A 26779-nucleotide genomic window follows, 5' to 3' on the forward strand; every position below is an offset into this window, starting at 1 on the left:
GACTATTTGTTTAATTATTGTGAACAAGTTATAAACCATAAATAATTTATAAATTATAAATAAAGTGAACTCTTTATTTCACCTTGTATATGCAAAGTCTAAGCATAAATTACCCAAAGACAGCATTTTGGACAGAAAATATTAATGTGCATTTCATTTCAAACTAAATAAATGAGTCACTCTCAAAACATTTTGTTGAAAGAAAACGTATTTGAATTCTTATACTTGCTTTTCAAGAAGTTTTGAATGCTGAATGCGAAATTGAATTTTGACGATTGGAGTGGTTTTTGTTTTCACGTTAAAAGTTAATATAAATTTTAGTGCTGTTCTCCACAATATATTTTAAACTGCTATTTCACAAGCGGAATGGATAGCCTTAAAAAAAAAAAAAGAACCAGCCCCTGACAGGTTCCCTAGCCTGGTTTTAGGGCTTCTGACCCCAGCACACCCTTCTGGGGCGGTGGGATGCTGGGTTCTCGCTTCGCCGCGGGAGGGAGGAGGGGGCGCCGCCGCACAGATCTCGCGTGGAGTTGCGTCTTTCTCTTCAGCGTGATCTGCAGCTCCGGCCGTGGGCTTTGTCGCGCTGGTTGGGCCCGAGCGGGGCCGAGCGGGGTCAAGGTTGGGCTTGGGTCGTTCTGTGTCGCGACCTGCTGTAGTGTCCTCGGCGCTCGCGACCCTGACTAGAGTCTGGGATCCGGGAAGGAAGGGTGGGCGTTCGGGTCCCAGAGGGGCGGCTGAGGTGGGTGGGAAAGAACTGCGTGTGGCGGTTATTCCTTAGGCAGGCGGCCCTGAGGGGTTTGGGGGGTTGGCGGGCCCTGTCCCCGATGTACGACCGGAGGTCGCGTTCTGGGGGCTTCCCAGCGCGTGGCCTTGCCCTTGGCCACACTGCCGCCCGAGGCTTCGGGGGCCGCCGTGTGGCCGGAGTTTCGGGGGCGGACTCGGGTGAGGAGAAGCGAGTAGGCTGTGAAGGTAGTCGGCGAGCGAACTCCCCGCTTCAAAACGCGCGGGAAGAGTAGCTCCTCGACTCTGCGGGTAGCGAGTGATCCAAACCCCGCCATACGCGTATTTTTTTTTTTTTTTTTTAATGCGTCTTGGTAGTCCAGTGAATACCTCCGCTTTTGGATTCTCGGTGGTAAATTCGCAAGTGTCAAATTGCACGGTTCCTGTAGGTTTTACTTCGCTGTTGGTGACTGACTTTCTCTAAGAGTTTTTCAGCGTGTAGTAGTACGCACGCCGAGAAAGGACATATTCAGAGATATTTATTTTAAAGGCATATCCTTTTAAGAAATCTGGATGTCCGTGGACTCCAGAATATCCAATAACTTATGGCACGACCATGTATAAACAATTAAGAAGTTTCAGTCATGCAACGACATTCAATTTATTTTATTATAGATAACTGTATACATTTATTTTAATATATATAACGACACTCATTTATTAAATACCTGCTAGAGCTCTGCCCAGTACCGGGATGAAGGTGTCTCTTCCCTCCCCACTTCGTGCCCCACCCACATTTTTATGTAATAATGCTATGTCAAAAGGTTGTTTTTAGAAAACCCTTCCTTATTATTATTTTTTTTTAGCAAAGTATCCAAGATGAATGACAGCCTATTTGTCAGTTTGGACAGACTTTTGCTAGAATTTGGTAGGTATAAAATGGAAATAAAAAGTAGATAACTATTTGTATTATCATTGGACATTTTAACAATAAAATGAAGTCACAAAAGAGTAATTTATTTTAGTTTTCCAGTATGAACAAGATATAAGTACTAAAGAAGATATGATTCAACGAATTAATAGTAAGTAGTTTTGCATGACAAAGATTTTTTTTTTTTATGGAATGTAAGGTATTATGCTGTTGCCTTGTTTAGGGTAATTTATAGTTGGCATTAGAACTTTTCCCCTGGTTCTATCTAGTGACTAATAATGAGCTATTTACCCTATTTTTTCAATAATTTTCTGTATTCAGTGTTTAATTATTTTGTGTTTAAGAATTTTGTTTTAAGTAGATATCACCCTTAATGAAATACAATTGAAAATGTTATTTTTCTCAAGTAACACAGGTTATTTTAAACATTTGAGTGAAAATTTAAAAATATTTTTAGAAATCATCAAAAGTCAGTGGCCAGGATTAATGGAAGCCACATTTTCAGGAATGCTAATTATGAAAATTAATATTATGAGTGGAATGACAAAGCAGATTACATAAATATAGTATTTTAAGATCCTACATAAAAACTATCAAAAGAAACTACACTCAATAATTTCTTAATAGTTCTGAAAGGTATAGAATTTGGTTATCTTTTCTGCAGCAAAAAAGGATATTGGATATTAAGAATTTATTTTAATCTTTTTAAGAAATTACATTTTATTTTTAGCTTGTGTTTACTCACTATAACAAAGAAATAAGTGAGTTGAAGGTGCATTAAATAATGACATGGAACTGATGAATAGAAATTACACATTTGTCAAAAACAAAACTCTTATGTTAGTATCATATGAGTAAATGTTTACATGAACTCATAGCATCATAAGATGCCATTGATCTTAGATATTACTTAATCCAGCCCTCTTACATTAAAGATGTGGGACAGGGGACGTTTATTTCTCTTCAATCTAAAACACAAATTCTTAGCTTCTGGGTCTAGGAGCAAGCCTGACTCTGGTCCTGTGCTTTTTAGTATAGGGCCCTTCCCATCTCAAGCTTCACTTCCTCTCCATTCTCTGGTTCTCCTTTTCTAGGTCAGTTGCCATACCTTTTTTTCTACTGTATTTATTTTGAATTTATGATTTCCAGAATGCTTTGAAGATATTAAAGAAAACAAAGCGACCATTTGTAAGATACATGAAACTATAAATACAACAGATGAGGAAATCGGTCATTACTGTAAACATAGTAAGGAGATCGAAGACAACTGTAGTAAGTGAGTATTTTAAAGAAATTTTCAATAGTTGTCATTAGATTCTCTTATTCGAGGTTTTTGAGTTTATAGTTGAAGACACTGTTGCTTTAAAGTAGTATTTTATATTAGGAAAATGATGAAGCAAGTCTTAAATTTCCTTGTTACATGCCACTGTAAAAGGGATCACAGAAGTTTCAAAAGAAAAATAGAAGAGCTGTAAGATCTAATTCAGATCCAGTTAGTCTAAATACAGTATGTTGAATAATCTAGGCTCAGTATAGAAAATTCCGATTAGATAAATAAATTTGAAATAATTTCCATCTTCGAATTTTCAAGATGTTATTTTTGTCTAAGGGAACCTAGCCTAAAATTAGTAGCTTTTCAAAATAAAACTATTTAGTAAGTTAAGAATTCTTTCAATATAGCTTCAGGTTCTGGATTCTAGTAGTTACATCTATTATAAGACAAACATTTTGAAACAAAGACTTGTTAATGGAACTTAATTGTATGGACAGGTACTTACAAAAATAAAATGTTTAGTTTTCTGTATTTAATTTTATGTTGATCACTGTCTTTGTAATAAGTACTATATTAAGAATCATATTTGTTTTAAAATATTTTGTTATTTAAAAATTTCATAAACTTTTTGGTTTTCCCTCATTACTTTTTTTATATTGGTTTTAAAATTTTATAAAAGTAACACATGCCTAGTATAAAAATTCAAAGACTATACAAATGTATGGAGTAAAAAGGTTTTCCCTGCCTGTAGTCCCCATCCCCACCCTGTCCTCTTCCTTACAGGTGATCACTCTTAACAGTGAGTACCCTTCCAGACCTTTTAAAATATATATTCAACATCACTATTACATATGCTTATATATACATCTACCTGTATATCTGCCTTTCCTTTTTTAAAAAATGTGATCATACCATACTTATTTTTCAACTTGTTTTTTAAATTTAACAATATGTAATGTAAATGGTACTATACATGTAATGATTATGTATGGATTTCATTCTTTTTTTTTTAACAGCTCCATAGTATTTTATAGTATTGATGTATCCTAAGTTATTTAACCATTCTCCTATTAATAGACATTTAGGTTATTTCCAGTTATTTCCTATTATAAACAACATGTACAGGTATCCTTCCATATTTCTAGACCAGTTGCTATAGAATGACCTCCTGGAAGTGAAATTGCCAGGTTGAAGAGTATGCATGTTTAAATATTTGATAAGTAATGCCAAACTGCTCTCCCAAAATAATTATACTAATTTATACTTTCACCAACAATATACGAGAGTTTCTATTCCTCACACCCTTGCTAACACTGAAATTATCAATGTTTAAATTTTTTGGCAATCTGATCAACGAAAAAACTACATATTGTTGAACTTTTTCTTTTAGTTTGATTTAGGTTTATGGTAGTTAAGTTTTACCAGTGGTTTCCCTCAAGTAGCTGCAAAGGGTGCTGGAAAAGTACTGGTAGTTTCCCCGCAGAACCTACTGTGTCCAAGATGTACTTTACTTTAAACAAGATTATTCTCTGCTGGGTTCTGAGGGCAGTTAGTAGGATCTGTTGATTTTAGGATCTGTTGATTTTAATGCATGAATACCTCTAGTTCATGATTTCAGCATGCTGGTTAAGAGGTTTAAATGTGAAATATGAATTCATGAAAGTATTAGAAGAAAATATAGGTGACTATAATCTTTGAGAGAGGAAGACCTTCCTAAGTATGTCATCAAAGGTAGAAACCACATAGGAAACAATGGATAAATATGACACATGCAAATTAAAAAGAAAAACACCTCAAAATGATACAAAAAGCAAAAGGATAAGGTAGGAAAATGTTAAAGAAGGGTTAATTTTTAAAATATAAAGTGCTTGTAGAAATTAATAAGAAAGAGCCAAAGTCCCATTAGAAAAATAAGCAAAGAAGGTAAACAGGTAAATACCAAAATGAAGAAATGTATGTCTAATAAATGTGAACAAATGCTCAATCTTACTAATAATCAAAGACATCCAAATTAAAGCAATAATAAAATACTATATATTCTTTTGCCTTTAAGTTTTGCAGAAATTTAAAGAAGGATAATACCCAATGTTGGCCAGGAAATAAGAAAATCACCCCTCTCATACACTGTAGGAATGTACACTGGTATATACCTTTTGGATGACATATAAGTATACTTCAAAGGCTTTAAAAATAAGCATGACTTTTGATTAAACAGTTCCATTTCTGATAATTTTTCATAAGGAAATAATTAGGCATTTTCTCAAAGATGTACAACAAGGTATTTATTTCAACTTTTTTACAATAGGAAAACATTGCAAGCAACTCAAATGTTCAACATTAGGTGATTGTTTAGATGAATTTTGGTATATCCATATGAATGAACAGTAGGCAGCCCATTAGTTTATGATATAAGTGAATATTGACATGGAAAGGTGTTAACAGTATATTACAAATTGAACAAAACATTAAAACAACATTCATAGAATAAACTCAATTTAGTAATTGTGTATTTATGTGTAATTTAAAAAGTCTAGAAATATGTACATCAAAATGGTTACAGTGAATATCTTTTTAGTGAACATGTATTTCTTATGGAATTTAAAAAATATTCAGAATGTGTGTATATATAACCTTTGACCTTATAATTCTATTTTGGGGAATATTGCCTAAGGAAATGGTTGCAAACTCAGACAAGTGTTTAAGTACAAGTTTTTAAGAGAAACTTAGACTAACCAAAATGGCCAACAATATTGGAATGGTTAGATAAATTGTGTAATATGTTGTATTTATTAAAACTTTTACAATGAATTCTTAGTGACAAAGAAAATGTATATATTGATAGTTTAAAAGTAAGTGATAAAGGATGATATGTTGTATATGTGAATATGATCTCAAAGATGTTAAACTATATACTTATGGTAAAATCTGGAAATAATTTATTAAAATAATATCAATATTAGTAGTTATTATTCAGTGTTGAGAATATAGATGATAATTATTTTCTTATGTATACTTTTCTGTTCTTCCAAAATGGGTATGCATACTTCTTGAATCTGAAAAAATAAAAAAGATTAGAAAAAAGAGCTAGAGGAAATATTTGAACAATACTTAGAATGTAAGCTGCCATGGTGTATACTTAATTTTAGATTTTTCACACTGGCAACATTTTTTGAGTCATGTAATAAAACAAATGTATAAGTTGAATATTCATTTTATTCTTACTATCTGATTTTATAATTCATTATGGTCTAGTTTCTTTCTTTCAAGTTCAGGAGGGTATAAAACCTGACTTTCTAAATTTCAAAGGAGAAAAAAGCCTCTCTTTATCCCTTATCCTAGCTCTTTAAATGTTTACTCCAAAAGAATTTCTTAGCTAAGATCTTAGAAGTATGATGAGGAACAAAGCCTGATGTTGGAGCGTTGCAGAGTATATTCCAGAAATGCCATAGTAATACACAGTCCATCCATGTCACATTTGTTCCTTCCCTAGTCATGGTTCCAAAACAAGCTTTATGTAAAAATTAATCGATATTGATATTTGAGCATATGTATGATTGCATGAATGGTCATAGTGGTGGTGATCGGAGATGGGAATGTTTTTCTTGATGTTAGCTTGTTTTTTCCAGGAAAGGAAAGATTTGTTTATCTTTAAATGGTTACATTCATTTTTATTATTTCTTAAATTAGTTTATCATTCTGAGATGCTAATTACAGTATTTTTTTTCCATAGCTGGAGGCCAACATGTGATATATTTCATAAACATGAAGACTATATGAAGGACCAGTTTACTATTTATCAAGAAACTGTTGAAAAAGACAGGTACAGATATTAATTTAAGCTTATCAATTCTATAACTTAGTATTAATAAAATATTCTTTGCAAAAATATTAATTGAAAAATTTTTTTAGTTTATTTATTTTTAAAGCAAATTCAGTGTTTTGGACTCTGGTTGTCACTGTTGGCCTACCTATTTGTTATAAAGCTCTATCCAACCTTTGATATATTTAAATATATCCTTAGAAACTATTTATCAGTGGCAGTTATAAGGCAGAGTGCTTCAATTAATATTTTTTATGACTGAATTGCTATAGTCAAACATCTGGGGGAGTAGTTAGCTGTATAATTAGCTTATGAAAAATTTGGAGTGTTGACTTTTGAAGGGTATATTTATATTGAACTTGTTTTTCGGAGTGCTGATTTAGTGGGGTGTTATATTCTGACAGAGAAATACTATTGGGTTGGCCAAAAATTAAGATGTTACGGAGAAATCCGAATGAACTTTTTGGCCAACCCAATAATATTTGTGTGGGCTTATTTTATTATGTGTTAAATCACCTGGTTTGGGGGAGTAAATGTAATTAATGAATATAATGAAACAAGGTGAGGAACTTTGAACACGTTATATAGCATTATAATTTCACTTAATTTAAAAAATTGAAATGTTTTTATTTTTAACATAATTGGACAAGAGCAGTGTTGATTTAATTTTTATTTATTTATCTTACTACTTTCCCCCTAGCTTTATTGAGGTATAATTGACACATAGCAGTAAGTCTGAGGTGTAAAACATGATTTAATACATGTGTGTATTGTGAAATGATTACCACAATAAGGTTAGGTAACACATCTATCACTCTATTATATTTTTTGTAGTGAGAATATTTAAGATTTACTCTTTTAACAACTTTCAAGTATATAATACAGTATTATTATATTCACCATGCGTTATATTAAATCCCCAGAACTTATTCAGCTTTTAACTGGAAGCTTGTACTCTCTGACCAACATCTTTTCATTTCCTCTACCCGTCAGCCCCTGGAAACCACCATTATACTCTCTGCTTCTATGAATTCAGCTTTTTAAAAAGATTTTACATATAAGTGAGATCATAACAGTATTTGTCTTTGTCTGACTTATTCAGTTAGCATAACACTCTCAAGGTCCATCTGTGTTGTCACAAATGGCAGGATTTCCTTCTTTTTTAGTGGCTAAATAACATTCCATTTTTATATATATCACATTCAAAAAATCTATTCATCTGTCAGTGGACACTTAGGTTGTTTCCATGTCTTGGCCATTGTGAATAATGCTTCAATGAACATGGTGCAGATATCTCTTTGGGATAGTAATTTTATTTCCTTTGAATATGTAACTAGAAGTGGGATTACGGGATCATATGGCTTTTCTATTTTTAATTTTTTGAGGTGCCTCCATACTGTTTTCCATGGTGGCTGTATCAATTTACATTCCCACCACCGGTATACAAGGGTTCCCTTTTCTCTACATCCTTGCCAACACCTATCTTTTGTCTTTCGGTAATAGCCATTCTACACATATGAGGTACTATCTCATTGTGGTTTTGATTTGCATTTCTCTGATAATTGGTGGTATTGAGCATCTTTTCATGTACCTGTTGACTATTTGTCTTCTTTGGAAAAATGTCTCTCAGCCCTTTGCCCATTTTTAACTTGGATTATTAGTCTTTTTGCTATTCAGTTGTGTGAGTTCCTTATGTATTTTGGATATTAACCCCTTATTGGATATATGGTTTGCAAACATTTTCTCCCATTCTATAGTCTGCCTCTTCATTTTGTTGATTGATTCTTTTGCTGTGCAGAAGCTTTTATAGTTTGATGTAGTCCCACTTGTTTATTTTTGCTTTTGTTGCTTGTGCTTTTGGTATCATATCCCCAAAAATCATTGCCAAAACCAACATCAAGGAGATTTTTTCCCTAGGAGTTTTATGATTTCAGGTCTTACATTTAATTTAAGTCTTTAATCCATTTTGAGTTCATCTTTATGAGTGGTATAAGATAGGGGTCCAGTTCCATTCTTTTGCATGTGGCTATCCAGTTTTCCCAGCATTGTTTATTGCAGACTATCCTTTCCGCATTGAGTATTTTTGGCTTCCTTTCCAAATATTGATTGACTGTATATGCATGGATTTATTTCTGGACTCTTGATTCTGTTCCATTGGTTTACCTGTCTGTTTTTATGCCAATACTATGCTTTTTTTGTTTGTTTTGGCGGTACGCCGGCCTCTCACTGTTGTGGCCTCTCCCGCTGCGGAGCACAGGCTCCGGATGCGCAGGCTCAGCGGCCATGGCTCACGGGCCCAGCCGCTCCGCGGCATGTGTGATCTTCCCAGACCGGGGCACAAACCCATGTCCCCTGCATCGGCAGGCGGACTCTCAACCACTGGGCCACCAGGGAAGCCCGATGCTATTTTGATTACTATATCTTTGTAGCATAGTTTGAAATGAGGAAGTGTGATGCTTCCACCTTTGTTTTTTTTTTGAGATTTCCAGAAATTGACTATTTGGGGCCTTTTGTGGTTCCATACAAATTTTGGGATTTTTTTTCTATTTCTGTGAAAAATGCCATTGTAATTTTGATGAGATTGCATTGAATTTTTAGATAGCTTTGGGTAGTATGGATATTATAACAGTATTAATTCTTATGATCTGTGAGCACAGAATATCTTTCCATATTTATGTCTTCTTCAGTTTCTTTCATAGTGTCTTATAGTTCTCAGTGTACAAATCTTTCACCTTCTTGGTTAAATTTATTCCTAAGTTTTTAAATGTGTTTGATGCTACTGTAAATGGGATTGTTTTCTTTATTTTTTTTTCAGGTAGTTCGTTGTTTGTGTATAGAAGTGCAACTGATTTTTGTATGTTGATTTTGTATCCTGAAACTTTATTGAATTTGTTGATTAGTTCTAATAGGTTTTTGGTGGAGTCTTAGAATTTTCTATATATTGATATAAGGATATACTATTTACAAACAGACCATTTCACTTTTTCCTTTCCTATTTGGATGCCTTTTATTTCTTTTTCTTGCCTAATTGCTTTAGCTAGCTCTTCCAGTATCATATTGAATAAGAGTGGTGAGAATGGCACCTTTGTCTTGTTTCTGATTTTGGAGGAAAAGCTTTTAGCTATTTACCATTGAGTATGATATTAGTTATGGACTTGTCATATATAGCCTTTATTATGTTGAGGTATACCCAATTTATTGAAAGTTTTTATCATGAAAGGGTGTCAGATTTTGCCAAATACTTTTTCTGCATCTACTGAGATCATATAATTTTTATCCTTCACTCTATTAATGTGGTATTTCATGTTTAATTATTTGTGTATATTGAACCATCCTTGCATCCAAGGATAAATCCCATTTCGTATTCATGTATGATTCTTTTAGAGTGCTGTTGAATTTGTTTGCTAGTATTTTTTTTTGAGAATTTTTTCATCCATATTCATCAGGAATATTGGCTTCTAGTTTTCTTTTCTTGTAGTGTCCTTATTTGGCTTTTTATCAGGGTAATGCTGGCCTCATAAAATGAATTGGAGAGTGTTTTCTCCTCTTCCATTTTTTGGGAAGAGTTTGAGAAGGATTGATGTTAATTCTTCTTTAAATGTTTGGTACAGTTTACCAGTGAAACCATCTGGTCCTGGGCTTTTCTCTGTTGGGAGGGTTTTGATTACTGCTTCTATCTCCTTACTAGGAATTGACCTGTTCAGATTTTTAAATTTTTTTCATAATTCAATCTTGGTAGGTTGTATGTTTCTAGAAATTTATCCATTTCTTTTAGGTTATCTAATTTGTTGTCCTATAATTGTTAATAGTAGCCTCTTAAGAGCTTTTGTATTTCTTTGGTGTCAGGTATATTATCTCCTCTTTCATTTATAACTTTGAGTCCTCTCTCTTTCCCTTGGCTAGTCTAGCAAAAGGTTTGTAAATTTTGTTTATCTTTTCAAAAAAGCATCTTTTTTTTTTTAAAAAAAGCAACTTTTTGTTTCATTGATGTTTTCCTGTTGTCTTTCATGTCTCTAGTCCATTTATTTCTGCTCTAACCTTTGTTATTTCCTTCTTTCTGCTATCTTTATGGTTAGATTGTTCTTCTTTTTCTACTTCCTTGGGAAGTGACCTTCTTTGTCTCTTGTGACTGATTTTGACTGAAAGTCTATCTTATCTGATATAAGTATAAGCACTTCTGATTTCCTTTGGTTACATTTGTATGGAATATCTTTTTCTATCCCTTCACTTTCAGCTCATGTGTTTCATTAAAGCTAAAGTAAGTTTCTTGCAGGCAGCATATTGTTGGGTCTTGTTTTTTTTAATCCACTCAGCCACTCTTTGTCTTTTGAATTTAGTCTATTTACATTTAAAGTAATTATTGATAGGTATGGACTTACTATTGCCATTTAATTAATTGTTTTCTCAGTGTATTTTTAGTCCCTTTGTTCCTTTCTTCCTCTCTTGCTGTCTTCCTTTGCGATTTTTTTTTTGTAGTGGTATGCTTTAATTCCTTTTTCTTTTTTGTGTATCTACTATAAATTTTTTCTCTGTGGTTACCGTGACGCTTACATAAAACATCTTGTAGATATAACAGACTTATTGATAACAAGTAACCTTCAATTTCATACAAAGACTGCACTTTTACTTCTCCTCCCCCCACATTTAATGCTATTGATGTCATACTTTATATTGTGCATCCATTAACAAATTATTGTAGCTATAATTTTAATAATATTTTAAACTTTCATACTAGAGATTAAAGTGATTTGCATACTATCATTACAGTATTATGGTATTCTGAATTTGAGTATATATTCACCTTTACCATTAAGTTTTATTCTTTTATATGTTTTCATGTTGTTACTTAGCATCATTTTATTTCAGCTTGAAAAACTCCCCTTAATATTTTCTAAAAGGTAGTAGTAATGAACTCCTTTAGTGGTAATGAACTCCCTTAGCTTTTGTCTGTCTGGGAATGTCCTTATTTTTCCTTCATTTCTAAAGGACAGTTTTGCTGGGTGTTGGCAGTTTTTTCTTTCAGTACTTTGAATATGTGATCCCATTCTCTTCTGGCCTGGAAGGTTTGTGCAGAGAAATCTCCTGATGACATTACAGGGGTTCCCTAGTGATGAGTTATTTTTCTCTTGATGCTTTCAAAATTCTTTTTGTCTTTGCATTTTAACATTTTGATTATAATGTGTCTTGGAGTAATCTTCTTTGGGTTGATCTTGCTTGGGGTCTTTTGGGCTTCCTGTACCCAGATGTCTATCTCTTTCCTAATATTTGGGAAGTTTTCAGCTATTATTTCTTTTCTTTTTAAAAAATTTTTGTTGGGGTATAATCACTTTACAATGTTGTGTTAGTTTCAGGTACACAGCAAAGTGAATCTGTTATACAAATACAGATATCCACTCTTTTTTAGATTCTTTTCCCATATAGGCCATTACAGAGTATTGAGTAGAGTTCCTTGTGCTATACAGTAGGTCCTTATTAGTTATCTGTTTTTTTTAAAATAAATTTATTTATTTATATGTTTATCTTTGGCTGCGTTGGGTCTTCGTTGCTGCGCACAGCCTTTCTCTAGTTGCAGCGAGCAGGGGCTACTCTTCGTTGTGGTGTGCGGGCTTCTTATTGTGGTGGCTTCTCTTGTTGTGGAGCATAAACTCTAGGCGTGTGGGCTTCAGTAATTGTGGCACATGGGCTCAGCAGTTGTGGCTTGCGGGCTCTAGAGTGCGCTCTCAGTAGTTGTGGTGCATGGGCTTAGTTGCTCTGTGGCATGTGAGATCTTCCCGGACCAGGGCTCGAACCCATGTCCCCATGCAGGTGGATTCTTAACCACCGTGCCCCCTGGGAAGCCCTAGTTATCTGTTTTATATATAGTAGTGTGTATGTGTCAATTCCAATCTTCCACTTTATCTCTCCTCCCCCAACCTCTGGTAACATAAGTTTATTTTCTACATCTGTAACTCTATTTCTGTTTTGTAGATAAGTTCATTTGTAGCCTTTTTTAAGATTCCACATATAAGTGATATCATATGATATTTGTCTTTCTCTGTATGACTTACTTGACTCAGTATGAGAATCTCTAGGTCCATCCATGTTGCTGCAAATGGCATTATTTTGTTCTTTTTTATAGCTGAGTAATCAGCTATTATTTCTTTAAATAAGCTTTCTGCCTCTTTCTGTCTCTCTTTTCTCCTTCTGGGACTTCCGTGATGCAAATATTTGTTTGCTTTGCAGTGTTCCATAATTTATGTAGATTTTCTTCACTGTTTTTCATTCTTTTTCTTTTTGTTCCTCTAAGTAGCTAATTTCAAATGAATAGTCTTTGAGTTTGCCGATTCTTTCTTTTATATGATCAAGTCTATTATTGATGCTCTCTATTGAATATTTCAGTCCTGCTGTTGTGTTCTTTAGCTCCACAGTTTCTGTTTGGTTCTATTTTATGGTTTCTATTTCTTTATTAAACTTCTCATTTTGTACATGCATTGTTTTCCTGATTTCGTTTAGTTGTCTGTGTTCTCTTGTATTTTATTGAGTTTCTTTAAGATGATTACTTTGAATTCTTTTCAAGGCAAACTGTAGATCTCCATTTCTTTGGGGTCAGTTACTGAAGATTTATTACTTTTCTTTTGATGGTGTCATGTTTGCCTAATTCTTTGTGATATGCTTAGCCTTGCATTGGTGTCTGTGCACTTGAACGAACAAACACTTCTTCCAGTCTTTACAGTCTGGTTTTGGGAGGTAAAGACCTTCTCTTGTTGGTTTCCTGGGCTGATGGGGTTACCTATAGAACTGAAGTTGTGCTGGGTTGGAGCTGATTTTGAAGCTGTCATTGAGTTTGTAGTGGGATCCATGGTTGGTGTGCTTGTTACCAGGGGCTCAGGCAGGTATGGATCCTGTCTGGTCCCTGGGTGGGTGAGACTTCCTCCAGTACTTTGTTCAGTAGAATAGTACTGGGACAAAGGTCTGATTCAGGTTCCACAGTTGGGTCCTTAGTCAGCAGGCATATTACCAAGTGTGTAGACAAGTTTGTCTCCCAGTAAGTCCCTGGGAGAGTTCATGCCTAGTCACTGAATGGATTCATGGGTGGTCAGGACTGGCCCTGGACTGTGGCTGAGAGGGGCTAGAACTGAGTCTCAGGGCTGTTTCAGATTCTGCAAACAAAACTGAGGTCTACAGTCCTGGTTCTCAAGGCACAGATAGGCATGTCTCCAACCAGCTCCCTCCGTGGGCTGGACTGCTCCCTGATTGTGGCTAGAGGGGCTGGAGCCAAGTATAGGGCCCTTTCAAGATCTCCACGGGAGCATATAGCAGTATCTCTTTGGGTCCCTGGGCCAGAAGTTCTGTTAGTGCTAGACTGCTTGAGATCTAGAATCAAGTATGGGTCCTTTCATGATCTGTGGGGTGCAGACAGGAGTGTCTCTTGCTTGAAGCCTGGACCTGCAGTACTGTGGAAAAACTGTGCTGTGAGAGGGCTGGAACCAACTATAGGGTGCTTTAGGACCTTTAGGGGCATAGACAGGAGTGTCTCCTGCTGGGTCTGTGTGCCAGCAGGATTCTTCAGTGACTGTGGCTGGGACAGGTTGGAATCTAGTTACAGGGCCCTTTCAGAATCTACAGTCTCACTGAGCTTGGCAGGTTTATCTCCTGGTATTCCCAGACTGTGGCCATGAAGGGCTGGAACTGGTTCACCTGCTACTTCTGAGACCACAGCCAGGACCAGGGTCTGTATGCCTATTGCCTGACACACAGGTAGGTGTGACTTCTCCCAGGTCCCTTGGTTTATGGGGCTGGTTACAGACCCAATGCTAGATAGGCCTGTAGCTGAGTTCTCAGGGGTACAGAGATGTTTTCTGGGTCTGTAGCCAGGACCACAGTCAGCAAGTTAAACCACCAAGATGTGAGTCCGTTTTATCAAAATGGCTTTCCTCAGTCTTGGACTGCACCAGGATTTCACAGTCTCCTACCTGGATTCCAAAGCTTCCACAAAGGCACTTTTGTCCATGGTTTGATGGCAAACTTTTATTGCTGAGGGGGGTGATATGCGCAAGGGGCATTTTATTTTGCCATCTTGCCGATGTCACTCCTATTCTAATATTCTAATTAAAAACACCCACACAAAATCTAGAATGCAGTACATTTCATATTAAAATCTGGGTCTTAAGGTAGGGACTGAGGTATAGATTTGGACTTCATTGGCATTTGAAATCATAAAAATAGATGAGATTGCCCAGGGAAAGTATAAAGCAAAAAGAAGAGAAAGCTGGAGTACATGATCATCCAAGAAACAGGCAGAGGGTAGAATTAACAAAGGAGACTTACTTTGTTATTTATAGGCCCCACTTCAATTCAAAAAGAATTTGAAATGATTTATATAAATAATATCATAGTGTTAAAATAAAGTTAGACATACAAATTGAGGCTATAGGGAAGTTAGGGTAATATAGGAAGATGAAACCTTTGATCTGGATAGAAATTCATACGATATGGTCTTACACATTTGTTAGATATAGGCAAAATTAAGCTTTGAAATTCCTAATAGTAGTCAAAGCATTGTGGAAGTGTGATCAATTTGGAATTCAGAATATTCGTTTAAAAAACAGTTCAGGGCTTCCCTGGTGGCGCAGTGGTTGAGAGTCCGCCTGCTGATGCAGGGGACACGGGTTCGTGTCCCGGTCCGGGAAGATCCCACATGCCACGGAGCGGCTGGGCCTGTGAGCCATGGCCGCTGAGCCTGCGCATCTGGAGCCTGTGCTCCGCAGCGGGAGAGGCCACAACAGTGAGAGGCCCGCATACCGCAGAAACAAACAAACAAACAAACAAAAAAACAGTTCAGTTGCTTAGGATAAGCAGAGGTTTTTTCCCTAGTACTCAGACTTGAGAGAAATTTGTTCCCTGGATTCTCATAAAGGGGAAATTGTGCGATATGGTAGTCAGTATCTTCAGTGGCCTCCCTCAAATAAACACAATATGTATTACTGCTTTTTATAACATCTCAGTGCAAGCTATAGCTATAAAATATTATTTAAAATGATTCTATGAGGGGCTAAAGCAAACCAGTCCAATAAGTACCTCTCTGATAGTGTTTGTTGTGGATGACTTCTCTTAGCTAGCCAGAGGTATGGAAGTGAAAACAGCTATCTCTTTCTTTCTTAAACCAGCCACATAGGTTGATTGACTTGATGACTCAATACTATGTATTTATAAGAGGAAAAGAGTCCATTTGTTGGTATCATGGGTAATGAAGGAAGTAGAGGCACCAGCTACTTATTTCTCCTAATCTCCCATCCCTGTCCCAGGCATTCACGAAGACTAGCATTGCTGAGATGAGATAGTAATGGCTCTTCTTGAATCATGGCTTGGGCTAGCAAGGTTCTTGTATGGAGTATATTAGAAGAATTGCCGTGAATATGCAGTCTGAACAGGGTAGATGGGGTGTGCTAATCTCATCTGAAACTGGTGTCCCAGACTCAGTTTTCTTATAGGTATTTCCCTCCTTTTGGACTATTTTCCCAAAAAGTGAAGGCTTAATTAGCAAATATGCATTTAGAAGAATAGGAAGAAACTTGTTTTAGGCTAAACTACTTTATTTTGCATAAGGGGACAGAGTTTAGTAATATTAAGAAATTAAAACATTCTTAAGATTCAGACCTGCTGACCAGTAGAAGGCTGTTATCCTTTTCTTCTTACTATACAAGCAGTTTATGAATACTTCTTTTCTCATCTGCTAAGGCAAGATAATCATTGAAGTATCTTTTAAGAAATTCCCCCCTATAGTATGGCTTGATTTAGAAAATTTATAAACTTTTGAGGAATATAAGGACTATATATTTTTAGAAAATTTTCTATGAATGTTATTTTTTGAAAGTATGTATTTGTTAATAACTGGGTAAAAAAAGGATCCAAGAATATATTTTCTTTTTTTAAATTGAAGTATGGTTGATTTACAATATTTACAATATTGTGTTAGTTTCAGTGTACAGCAAAGTGATCAGTTTTATATATATAAATACATATATTTATATATACATATACACATTTTCCGATTGTTTTCCATTATAGGTTATTATAAGATATTGAATACAGTTCTCTGTGCTATATAGTAAAGCCTTGTTGTTTATCTGTTTTATATATGGTAGTGCATATCTGTTAATCCCATACTTCTTATTTATTCCTCCCCCTCTTTGGTAACCATAAGTTTGCTTTCTATGTCTATGAGTCTGTTTCTGTTTTGTAAATAAATTCATTTGTACTATTTTTTTTTTAGATTCCACGTATAAGTGATATCATATGGTATTTGTCTTTCTCTGTCTGACTTACTTCACTTAGCATGATAATCTCTAGGTCCATCCCTATTGCCGCAAAAGGCATTATTTCATTGTTTTTTTATGTCGGAGTAATATTCTATTATATATATATGCCACGTCTTCTTTATCCATTCATCTGTTGATGGACACTTAGATTGCTTCTATATCTTGCCTATTGTAAACAGTGCTGCTATGATCATTGGAGTGCATGTATCTTTTCAAATTAGAGTTTTCATCTTTTACAGATATACGCCCAGTAGTGGTAACTCCATTTTTAGTTTTTTAAGGAACTTCCATATTGTTTTCCATAGTGGCTGCACTAATTTACATTCCCACCAACAGTGTAGGAGGGTACCCTTTTCTCCATACCGTATCCAGCATTTATTATTTGTAAACTGTGAGGTGATACCTCCTTGTAGTTTTGCTTTGCATTTCTCTAATAATTAGCAGTGTTGAGCATCTTTTCATGTGTCTGTTGGCCATCTGTATGTCTTCTTTCGAGAAATGTCTATTTAGTCTTCTGCCCGTTTTTTGATTGGATTGTTTGTTTCTCTGATATTGAGTTGTATGAGCTCTTTGTATGTTTTGGAAATTAAGCCCCTGTCAGCTGCATTCTTTGCAAATATCTTCTCCCAGTCCGTGGGTTGTCTTTTTGTTTTGTTTATGGTTTCCTTTACTGTGTGAAAGCTGTTAAGTTTGATTAGGTCCCATTTGTTTATTTTTGCTTTTATTTTGCCTTGAGAGACTGACCCAAGGAAACATTGGTACGATTTATGTCAGAGAATGTTTTACCTATGTTCTCTTCTAGGAGTTTTATGGTGTCATGTTTTATATTTAAGTCTTTAAGCCATTTTGAATTTATTTTTGTGTGTGGTATGAGGGAGTGTTCTGACTTCATTGATTTACATGAGTCTGTCCAGCTTTCCCAACACCACTTGCTGAAGAGACTGTCTTTTCTCTATTGTATATTCTTGCCTCCTTGGTCGAAGATTAATTGGCCATAGGTGTGGGGGTTTATTTCTGGGTCCTCTATTCTGTTCCATCTCTATATGTCTGTTTTTGTGCCAGTACCACCCTGTTTTGATTACTGTAGCTTTGTAATATTGCCTGAAGTCTAGAAGGGTTATGCCCCCAGCTTTGTTCTTTTCCCTCAGGATTGCTTTGGCAATTCTGGGTCTTTTGTGGTTCCATATAAATTTTAGAATTATTTGTTCTAGTTCTGTGAAAAATGTCATGGGTAATTTGATAGGGATTGCATTAAATCTGTAGATTTGCTTGGGTAGTATGGCAATTTTCACTATATCAATTCTTCCAACCCAAGACCATGGGATATCTTTTCATTTCTTTGAATCATCTTCAGTTTCCTTCATCAGTGTTTTATAGTTCTCAGCATATAAATCTTTCACTTCCTTGGTTAGGTTTATTCCTAGTTTTTTTTTTTTTTGATGCAATGTGATTTTAAACAGGATTGCTTTTTTACTTTCTCTTTCTGATACTTCATTGTTAGTGTAAAGAAGTGCAACAGATTTCTGTATATTAATCTTGTATCCTGATACCTTGCTGAATTCGTTTATCAGTTCTGGTAGTTTCTGTTTGGAGTCTTAAGGGTTTTCTGTAGAGTATCATGTTATCTGCATATAATGACAATTTTACCTCTTCCCTTCTAATCTGGATGCCTTTCATTTCTTTTTCTTGCCTGATTGCTGTGCCTAGGACTTCCAATAGTATGTTGAATTAAAGTGATGAGAGTGGGCATCCTTGTCTTATTCCAGCACTTAGCAGGAAGACTTTCAGCTTTCCACCATTTAGTATCATGTAAGGTGTGGATTTGTCATAGATGGCTTTTATTATGTTATGTTCCCTTTATACCCACTTTGGTGAGAGTTTTTATCATGAATAAATGTTGAATTTTATCAAATGCTTTTTCTGCCTCTGTTGAGATGATCATGTGGTTTTTGTATTTTCTTTTGTTGTTGTGGTGTATCACATTGATTGATTTGTGTTTGTTGAACCATCCTTGTGACTCTGGGATGAATCCAATTTGATTATGGTGTATGGCCCTTTTTATGTGTTGTTGGACTTGGTTTGCTAATATTTTGTTGAGGATTTTTGCGTCTACATTCATCAAAGATATTGGCCTGTAATTTTCTTTTTTGGTAGTGTCTTTTTCTGGTTTTGGTATCAGGGTGATGGTGACTTCATAGAATGACTTTGGGAGTGTTCTCTCCTCTTCAGTCTTTTGGAAGAGTTTGAGAAGGATAGATATAAGTTCTTTGTATGTTTGGTAGAATAACCCAGTGAAGCCATCCAGTCCTGGACTTTTGTTTGCAGGGAGCCTTTTTTATTACAGATTCTATTTCACTTCTAGTGATCAGTCTGTTCAACTTATCTGTTTCTTCTTGATTCAGTTTTGGCAGGCTGTATGTTTCTAGCAACTTGTCCATTTCTTCTAGGTTGTCAAATTTGTTGGCATATAACTGTTCACAATATTTTCTTAGTAATTTTTTGTATTTCTATGGTGTTGTTACTGAGTCCAAGCTCACTCTGCTTGCCACATGGCAGGCCAGTAAATCGGGAGAAGAGGTGTTGAGGCAAGGAATAGTGACTTTATTCGGAAAGCCAGCAGACCAAGAAGATGGCAGACTAGTGTCTTAGAAGAACCATCTTATTGGGGTCTGGATGCCAGTTTCTTCTATAGAACAGAGAGGGGACAGAGGTGAGGAAGTAAAGTAAAAAGACCATAAGTCTTGCAGATATCTCCTGGAATAGCCAGCCTTGGGAAGGGGATGTATTAATTTCTTCTTTCTTGCAGCCATTCATAGGTGGACAGGGTCAGGATGTTTCCCTGAACAAAGGCACTTTGGTTTAACATTCAGGCAGAGGGGCAGGTTCCCTGAAGCAGACCATTATGTATAGACAGTAACCTTTTAGTGAACAAAAGCAGCAGGAAGCAAAGGTTAAAGTAAGAGAAACAGATCCAACATGTAGTCAGATTTGTTCATCCCTGTAACAATATTGGTTATTTCTCCTCTTCCATTTCTTATTTATTTGTATCCTGTCTCTTTTCTTCTTGGTGAGCTTGGCTAGAGGCTTGTCAATTTCATTTATCCTTTCAACTATCTCTTGGTTTTATTGATTTTTTTCTTTTTTAAATCTCCATTTATTTATTTCCTCTCTGGTCTTTATTATTTCCTTCCTTCTGCTGAATTTAGGTTTTATTTGTTGTTTTTTTTTTTCTAATTCTTTTAGGTGGTAGGTTAGGTTGTTTATTTAAGATTTTTCTTGGGGCTTCCCTGGTGGCGCAGTGGTTGAGGGTCTGCCTGCCGATGCAGAGGACACGGGTTTGTGACCCGGTCCGGGGGGATCCCACATGCCGCAGAGCGGCTGGGCCCGTGAGCCATGGCCGCTGAGCCTGCGCGTCCGGAGCCTGTGCTCCGCAACGGGAGAGGCCGCAGCAGTGAGAGGCCCGTGTACCGCAAAAAAAAAAAAAAAAAAAGATTTTTCTTGTTTTTGGAAGAAGGCCTGTATTACTATGAACTTCTCTCTTAGAACTGCTTTTTCTGCATCCCATAGATGTTGTATGGTTGTGTTTTCATTGTCGTTTGTTTTGAGGTATTTTTAAATTTCCTCTTTGATTTCATCACTGACCCTTGGTTTTTTAGTGGCATGTTGTTTAGTCTCCATGTAATCATTTTTTTCTCATTTCTCTTTCTGTGGTTGATATCTAGTTTCATACCGTTGCACTCAGAAAAGTTGCTTGAAATAATTTCTGTCCTCTTAAATTTGTTGAGGCTTGTTTTGTGTCCTGGTGTGTGGTCTATCCTAGGGAATGTTCCATGTGCTCTTGAAAAGAATGTGTATTTTGTTTTTTTTTTGGATGTAATGTCCTGTAGATATCAATTAAGTCTGTTCTATTGTGTCATTTAGGACCTCTGTTGCCTTATTGATTTTCTGTCTGGAAGATCTGTCAATTGATGTCAGTAGGGTGTTAAACTCTCCTACTATTGTTGTATTCCCATCAATTTCTCCCTTTTTGTCTCTTGATATTTGTTTTATGTATTTTGGTCCTCCTGTATTGGGTGCATATGTGTTAATGAGTCTGATATCCTCTTCTTGTATTGATCATCTTATTATATGTTGACCTTCATTGTCTTTCTTTGTGGCCTTCGTTTTAAAGTCTATTTTGTCTGATGTGAGTATTGCTACCCCCACTTTCTTGTCATTTCCTTTTGCATGAAATATCTTTTTCCATCCCCTCACTTTCAATCTATATGTGTCTTTCACCCAGAAGTGGGTCTCTTGTAGGCAGCATATTGTAGATTCTTGTTTTATTATCTAACCTGCCACTCTGTGTATTTGATTGGTGCATTTAGTCCATTTATATATAAAGTAATTACTGATAGTATGTATTTATTGCCATTTTAAACCTTGTTTTCTGGTTCATTTTGCACATCTTTGTTCCTTTCTCCCCTTTCTGTTTTTCCGTTTGTGGTTTGTATTATGCTTGAGTTCCTTTATTTTTGTTTTTTGTGAATCTATTTTATGTTTTTTTTTTTTTTTTGCTGTACGCGGGCCTCTCACTGTTGTGGCCTCCCCCGTTGCGGAGCACAGGCTCCGGACGCGCAGGCTTAGCGGCCATGGCTCACGGGCCCAGCCGCTCCGCGGCATGTGGGATCCTCCCGGACCGGGGCACGAACCGGCGTCCCCTGCATCGGCAAGCGGACTCTCAACCACTGCGCCACCAGGGAAGCCCTATTTTATGTTTTTGATTTGTGATTATCCTGGTTTTCAAGTATGTTATCTCATAACTGTATCTACTTCCTTTAGAATCATAGTCATATAAGCTCAAACACATTCTAAAAGATTTGCATTTTCTTACTCCCCTCCCCCACATTTTGTGATTTTAATGTCCTGTTTTACATCTTCATGTTTATCTTTTTGCTCTTCATTGTATTTATAATTGCTTTCACAGAATTTTTTTGATTGTTTTTTAATCCATGTACTGGCTTATTTAAGTGATATTCAATCCTTTTATATATTTGCCTTTCCTATCGTGAGTTTACCTTTTTTATTGATTCCTGCTTCTTTTCTATTTAGAGAAGATCTCTCAATATTTCTTTTAGGATAGATTTAGTATTGCTGTCTTCTTTTAGTTTTTGCTTGTCTGAGAAATTGTTTATCTCGCCTTCTATTCTAAATGACAGTCTGGCCGGGTAGAGTATCCTAGGTTGCAGGTTGTTGTTCTTCAGGACTTTGGATATATCTTGCCCCTCCTTTATGGCCTGCAAAGTTTCTTTAGAGAAATTAGCTGGTAACCTTATGGGGGTTCCCTTGTAACTGACTCTTTGTTTTTTCTTTTGCTGCCTTTAGAATCCTCTCTTTATCTTTCACTTTTGCCATTTTAATTATGATATGTCTTGGATTTGGACTGTTTGGGTTCATCTTGTTTGGGAACCTCTGTGCTTCCTGTACCTGTATTGCTGTTTCCTTCTTCAGGTTTGGGAAGTTTTCAGCCATAATTTCTTTGAAAACATTTTTGATCCCCCTTTCTCTTCTTTTTTTCCTGGGATTCCTATTATGTGTAGATTGGCTTGCTCTTATTATTCCATAGATCTCGTATGTTGCTTTGTTTCATTTTTTCATTTGTCTTTCTGTCTGCTGTTTTGCTTGGGTGATTTCAGTTATTCTGTCTTCCAGATCACTTCTTATTCTGCATTATTTAGTTTACTATTTATGCCTTTTGCTCAGTTTTCATTTTGGAAATTGAGTTGTCTAATTTCGATTGGCTTCTTTTTATAGTTTCTAATTCCTTGTTACAGTGATCTGCATTTCTATTGATAGTCTTTCGTAGTTCCTTCAACATTTTTATTACCTCCGTTTTGAACTCAGCGTCTGGTAGATTGGAGAGGTCTGTTGCATTGTTCTTTCAGGGAATTTCTCTGGTTCTTTTAATTCAGAGTAGTTCCTCTGCTTTTTTCATTTTACTTATATTTCTCCAACTCTATGAATTTTGGAGAAACAGTTATCTACTGTGGTCTTGAAGGTCTGTTTTTATGTGGGAGTGACCCTTGTGTAGACTGTGTGAGTGCAGTATTTTCGGTGCGAGGGCTGTTTGTGGTATGGATGCTTGCCAAGACTTTCCTCAGGTTGTGCTGGCCCTTGTCCCCTTGATAGGGGATGTGTTTGGTGTTGTGGTGACCAGAGCCTGCACTGGATGTTCAGTGGGGCCTCCTCTTTGCTCTGGTGGTTGTCACAGCCCTGTCAGGGTCAGGGTCTGCTCCCCAGTTGTTGGAATAGAAGCCCCCAGATCCGATTCTAAGCTGTGATGTGAGGTAGGTGGGACTGGGGGCTCTCCTTCTGAGAAAGGAGGCACTGCGTGTTCTTCCGTAGGAGCTGTCCACTGGGACATGCAACTCTGTGATGCCACCTGCTACTTGGTGTGCATGCCCACAAAGAAATCTGTTGTTAGCGCTGCCCTCGAGGGGCCACATCCACTGCTGAAGTGCTCATAATGAGCTCAGAGGTCCTTTAGGCATGCACGTGTGCTCGCAAATCTGCCTGCACAAGAACCTGCCCGAGCCTCACCCCCATGCCAAAGCGGAAGTGCAGGTAATTGGCTCAGATTTCAGCCCTTCTGCAGGAGCAGTGGTTACATGGGAATTTTTCTTGTAGCTTTGGTTGTGTGAGATCTTCTGCAAGTTTTCAGTAGGTATTCTGTGAGAATTGTTCCACTTGTAGATGTAGTTTTGATGTGTTTGTGGAGGAGGTAAGCTCCACGTCCCTCTACTCTGCCATCTTTTTCTCCTCCCAAGAATATGTTTTTTGCAATGAACCTGGATTGAACATGTTCAGTGTTGTAGATGAGGACTGACAAACTTTTTTTTGTAAAGGGCCATATAGTAAACGTTCCAGGCTTTGTGGGAATATACAGTCTTTGTCACAGCTACTCAAGTCTGATACTGTGGTACAAGAGCAACTTTAGGCAGTACATAAGTGATTGACTGTGTTCTAATAAAACTTTATTTATGGACATTACAGTTTGATTTTCATATAATTTTAATATGCCATGAAACATTATTATTCTTTTGTTTTTTTAATCATTTAAAAATGTAAAAATTGTTCTTAGCTCATAGGCTGTACAAAAACAGGTGGCAGATTAGATGTGGCCCATTGATCATAGTAACTGACCCCTATTGTAGATCAAGCAAAATTCAAATGAGAAGGAAGAGTTAATATCCTTTTGCAAGAATTGACCATCTCATTCAAGACTGGTTCCGAAATAGATGACCAGGCACCTCTACCTTAGTTGTACTTGAAGGAGTTCCTCCAAACAGTGCTGAAATTTTCTTATAAAATAGTTCTGGAGTATACAAGAATGTTTGTGACCCCAGAGTTCTATCACCTAGAACATGATAACTTTAGCTTAGAAAACTGAAGAGATTTAATAGCATAGTTATAGAGGTAGCTGAACTGGGAAGAATAGAGATTCAGAACTCAGGGAGGATAGAGATTCAAGAAGTCATCAAAAGAACCAGGTTCTGCAGTGTCATTTAGGATGAAAAGTGAAAAGAGATCACTAAGGTGGACAAATTAGATCATTGATAACCTTGGGAAGGGTAGTTTCATTAAACTGGTGGAAGTGGAAGTTTAATTGAAAATGATTAAGGAGTGAGTAACTCAGGTAGTGGAGAAAAAGAGTAGAGAATTGAAAAGTGTAATAGAGTTACGAAAAAAGTTTGAAGGACAGACAGTATTGAGGGAAGCAGAATAAGTAGATTTTTAACTTGTCTGTTATGCTTAATTTAGTAGACTTTAACAAGTGATTTTAGATATACTTTTGTTATATTGACATCGTTTCTTTTAATTTTAACAGAAAAATGTACCACAGTTATATATGTCAGTATAAAGATGTTTTAAAGCAATACCAACAAAAATACTCAGAAACACCTCTTTCACATGAATATTATGAGAAGAAAAGAGAACATGAAGAAATTCAAAACAGAGTGTTGGCATGTACTGAACAACTAAAAATGAATGAAACTATTTTTATGGAATTTTTAGGTATTAATGGTTTTGTTACATACTGTTTTAATAACATTACTTTTGTAATAAAAATATAATAAATTAGTCTAAAATATGACTTTGTTTTTCAGTGCCTGCTCCCTTTCCATCACTTACCAGTTGGACATTACATATGTATCCACAGTAGTATTTCTACTTAGAATTTTTATTGGATAAGTATTATTTCTGTATTTTAATTGTTATTGCATTTCCTTGTGAGAATCACATTGATTTGGTATTTCGTTTAATTAAAAAATTTAGAGATTACTTTAAAGATCATTTGGGATTAGTTTTCATACATGTGCATGTCATCAGAAGCAAGAAATTTTAATGCCAATAAGTGGTATATGTATCTGTCTTTAAGTGGCATATCTTATCACCCAAACCAATGAAAAAGTCATCTTGCTCTGTCTTACCAAAGAGTTCCAATTAAATCAATTGATTATTACTTGTTAAGATGGAAGATGGTAAGGAGGTGAGTCACAATTCATTGGGTACCTACTTTGTGCCAGGCAATACTCAAGAAGATACAGAACTTTCTTATAAGGAGCTCACAGTTTAGTAGAGGAAACAGACATGTAAACAAGTAATACAGTGACATTGTATTAGATGCTTAAGTAATTCTTAATTGGTCTAAGTCTCATCTGTTTGTCAAGGAGACCTTCCCTGATGATGAACTTGGAACTTTAATCCTCTTGCAACCTCCACAATCCTTCATATGCTTTCCTATCAGATTATAACTCCACTGTTTGTACTAAGTCTTCTTTATCCCTGCATTCTACCTTGCTTCATTCTACTTCATCCCAAATCATCCTTTTAACTCCTTTGCTGCTTGCTCTCTCCATGTTTGGGTTTTAGCTTATTCTGTACTTAGTTGTTCATTTGCTGCCCTTCTGTGTTTAGGAAGAGGCAGAGGTTGGTAGATGCATAAGGCACAGCAGGGGTTTAGGGAGTTGGATGTAGAAACGGATGAGACATAAGATTACATGACATGAAGAGGTGATGGAGGTAGGGAGAATTGAAGATTAGGATTTAAATGTCTATATCTGAAATTTTAAATTGATACTTTTGATAACAGCATAGCATTATAAATAATGTTCATCTGAAATTTCATGTGCTAGCATATAAATCATAAGTTTTAGCGAAATAGGAAAGGTCTGATAAAGATTTTCTCTGGAATTCTTGTTCATTGACACTGTTTTATTCATTTTTAAATTCTCCTAAATGGATTGTAGAGTAACTTAGGAAATGGTAGTAGCTAATAACCATGCAGGGTGTCTATTAACAGCTGAGAAATTCTCTACTTGAAATTGGGTATAAATCCAGTTCAAGCAGAAAGTTCAGATAGAAGATGCAGCTCTCTTTTGAGTTCTGCAGGGTGCACTGATGGACCTTAAACAGCAAGAAAAGGAAAATTGAGTGGATTTTTAATGTTAACTTTGGAACAAATAAATTATAGAAACACAAGATGTTAAGTTTGGACCTGAATTGATTATGTTCATCATGCCAAATGACATGATAAAGTTGGGTAAAAACCAAAAGTAAAAAAACCACCCTGTGGAAATATTTAACTGAAAGAAAAAATCCTGACACATATTTTTGAAGAAATGTTATTTTTAAGCTAAATATATAACATAGATGAACAATAAATTGTCTTTGTCAGTTTGCCAAATGTTTGTACT

General features: G+C 35.9%; 1 protein-coding gene across 1 annotated transcript in view; it reads left to right on the forward strand.

The window, feature by feature from the left end:
* The first annotated feature begins 1599 nt into the window (after nucleotides 1-1599).
* Nucleotides 1600-26779, forward strand: part of C1H14orf39 (chromosome 1 C14orf39 homolog) — a 53422-nt gene continuing 28242 nt past the window's right edge. The window contains exons 1-6 of the mRNA XM_060163869.1: nucleotides 1600-1648; nucleotides 1746-1802; nucleotides 2801-2927; nucleotides 6655-6744; nucleotides 24910-25097; nucleotides 25190-25232. Coding sequence (XP_060019852.1) covers nucleotides 1600-1648; nucleotides 1746-1802; nucleotides 2801-2927; nucleotides 6655-6744; nucleotides 24910-25097; nucleotides 25190-25232 — 554 coding nt within the window. The remainder of the gene's footprint in view (nucleotides 1649-1745; nucleotides 1803-2800; nucleotides 2928-6654; nucleotides 6745-24909; nucleotides 25098-25189; nucleotides 25233-26779) is intronic.

This window comes from Lagenorhynchus albirostris, chromosome 1 (genome assembly GCF_949774975.1).
Source record: "Lagenorhynchus albirostris chromosome 1, mLagAlb1.1, whole genome shotgun sequence".
Lineage (NCBI taxonomy): Eukaryota > Metazoa > Chordata > Mammalia > Artiodactyla > Delphinidae > Lagenorhynchus > Lagenorhynchus albirostris.